Here is a 2,889-nt window from a genome sequence, read left to right as displayed (position 1 = left end):
GAAACCCGTGGCCGCTCCCTAGCACATCGCTAAGCGAGCATGCAGCGAGCACTCGCTAAGCCTTCGCTAGGCGAGGCAGCAGCGAACATGACAGTCGCTGAATTTTTCTGTTCTGTTTTGTGCTTATCTGATCTGTTCTATTTTTCATGCGTTATTTTGCCTGACATTCCTACTGCTATGTTTCTTTTGCGGTGTAATCCTCGATTGCACCCCCTTTTGGTATTCTGACCTGTTTGCTGAATATTGTAAGGACTCACATACTCCCGAAGAGGGTAGCTTGCTAGGTATCCCACTTTATTTGTGGGATACCCTTGTGGAGATTCATCCTAATTACTTAATTGATTTTAATGTAATTATTTAATTGATTTTAGTGTGGAGATTCATCCTAATTACTTAATTAATATGGACCTAACTACCTAATTACAACTACCTAATTGATTATAAAATATTGCCTTTGAATATGTGATCTTGGACCTCTCTTTGTTGCCCTACGGTATTACGGTATTACGGTCATGTCCCGCAAATGTGGGGATACCTTTAGCAAAGATCCTTCAATTAAATCATCATGTCCCTATAAAATAAATCATCGTCCCTCGGATGTTGCCTGCGAATATATGATTTTGCCCCTCGATGACCCTTCGTTGTAGCCTACGGTTAAATGATGATCGTCCCTTCGAATGCTAAGGTATCCTTACAAATGTTGCCTTCAATGACCAATCGATGACCCTACGATGTCCCTTTTACATCCAAAGGATAAAACTACTTACTTCTCAATAGTAAGGACAGTTTTACCCTCATAAGGATAGGAAATGCCCCTAAAGACCTTGGGTAGGTATAACCCTTAATTGCTTACTCACAAATTGAAATACTTTTCACACCTCACACCTTTTCAAAACCTCCATTAGAAAATCACCACTTGGCATACATTCGTACTAGAATCATTGCCGAGTTATATTTTTCTAAACGACTTTCAAAACTAAACGAGATAACCACTTTGTATACATTCATACAAGAATCATTACAAAGTTAAATTCTCCTTTTCCAAACATTTCCTAAACATTTCTCAAACACTTTTTTTCAGACAAACATAAGTGATCCAGCAATTAAGAGCCCATGGATAACCATGGATACAAAGGGTGCTAACACCTTCCCTTTGTATAATGTACCTCCCGAACCCAAAATCTAATTAAGGTCTTTCCTGTTCTTTTCCACCTTTCCTTATTGGATAAAAGAAAAGTCGGTGGCGACTCTTGCTAACCGCGACATTTGCTTTCCAAAGCAAAACACAAAAACTCAGTTCACCGTATGACAGTATGAAACATAACAAAGGCCAAATTTTGTGAGTATTTATCAACCCAGCAACTTCAATAAGCTCTACACCTCCTTACATTTTAGGGCATCCTTACCTAGTTCCCTCCCCAAATCTACCCTACTTTGAATAACATACTTCTACCTTTCAGCATTATTCACATAATGTAAAGAGACATTGTCCAGTGGCGCCTTGGGCACAACAACATGAGGCTTCTTGGTAGTATATCTTTTTACAGGCGTGATGTCTTGGACATCTTTTTCGACCTCAAACTTAGAATCACTAGAAGAGATAACTTTCCTCTTCCTAGTAGGGGTAACAACTTTACTCCATGATCTAGTAGGACCAATATGAGATTTTCCTATGGAGCTTCTAGAGGGAGTGCTTTTCAAACCACCAGATTTTCTTTTTATCTCCTTGGAGGGAGAATCTTCAAACACCACTACCTTTCCTTTTCGTCTCTGAAGTCTCTTGGCTATACCAGGAGTCACAATATTGGTAAGAGGCTCCTCATCAGAAGTTAGTTGATCAACATTGACAACATGACCCAATTTCTTTTTACTTCTTCTCTCATGAGCAGCATGCTCAGGGACACACTCATCAGCCTTCTTCTTACTCCTTCTTTCAAGAGCATCATGTTCAGGAACATTTTCCTCAACTTTTTCACTAGAAACATTATCAGGGCTAATTTGTTTTGCAAAAGATGTTTGAACATCTGGAAAAACATTTGAGTTCACTTCCTTCAATATAGAGGTAACAAACTTCCTAAGTTCCTTATCAATGGCACTCCTTTCCGCTTCCGTTTGATTCCCAGTGCCGCCAGCATACATAGTAGGGTTTCTCATCTCAGACCCTTTAGACCTAGACCCTTCTTCAATAATTTTTTTATCTTCACTAGGGTTTATAGGTTCAGAAACAGAAGACTTACCTGAAGTCTTGACATTATTTAACACAGATGGCGTAACTTTCTTCTGAGGGGGTGGATGAATCGTGGATAAGGGAGCAACATCCAAGACCATATCATCCAGATTGATCATTTGGAATGGTTCATTTTCCCTAATAGTTGTGGAAGAGGACCCACTAGCTTCAGTTGGGACATGCATGTGCTTGGGTGAAGATTGTTTCGACATTTTAGGTAACACTTGATACAAATGGAATTGGGAAATACACTTGAGAGAAGGTGAGCACAAATATCTGGAGAGGAATGAATCATTTGAATGGAATGGGTAACGTATTTTTGTCCAAAAGGATACACAATGAGGTAAATGGTTTAGGTAAGCGTGTCTAGTGTAATGATGAGAGTTGACATCTTGTCTAACATACTTAAATAGTTGTAATTGCTATAAATGCTCATTAACACAATTCCCAAGTTTTCCTCTTACTTTTTCAAACTGAACTGCATCCAAGGCTTTGGTAAAAATGTTTGCAAGTTGATTTCCTGTGCTAACATGCTCAAGTGTTATGACCTTATCTTCAACAAGTTCTCTAATAAAATGATGCTTGGTGTCAATGTATTTAGTCCTACTGTGCTGAATAGGATTTTTAGAGATATTAATAGCACTCAGGTTATCACAAAATAA

At 38.7% G+C, this 2,889-nt stretch overlaps 1 protein-coding gene across 1 annotated transcript; it reads right to left on the bottom strand.

Moving 5' to 3' along the window:
• Positions 1–1,449: 1,449 nt before the first annotated feature.
• LOC127081846 (uncharacterized) lies at positions 1,450–2,439 on the bottom strand. Its single transcript, XM_051022071.1, has one exon. The coding sequence runs from the start codon at positions 2,437–2,439 to the stop codon at positions 1,450–1,452; it is 990 nt and encodes a 329-aa protein (XP_050878028.1).
• Positions 2,440–2,889: the final 450 nt, after the last annotated feature.

The sequence above is a fragment of the Lathyrus oleraceus genome, chromosome 5 (genome assembly GCF_024323335.1).
Source record: "Lathyrus oleraceus cultivar Zhongwan6 chromosome 5, CAAS_Psat_ZW6_1.0, whole genome shotgun sequence".
In the NCBI taxonomy this organism is placed as follows: domain Eukaryota; kingdom Viridiplantae; phylum Streptophyta; class Magnoliopsida; order Fabales; family Fabaceae; genus Lathyrus; species Lathyrus oleraceus.
Note: the sequence above shows the minus strand (reverse complement) of the source record. Positions and strands in the feature narration are given on the sequence as shown.

Bases quoted from the DNA above. Each gene is read 5' to 3' on its own strand.
- LOC127081846 (XM_051022071.1), bottom strand. From the start codon at position 2,439: ATGTCGAAACAATCTTCACCCAAGCACATGCATGTCCCAACTGAAGCT.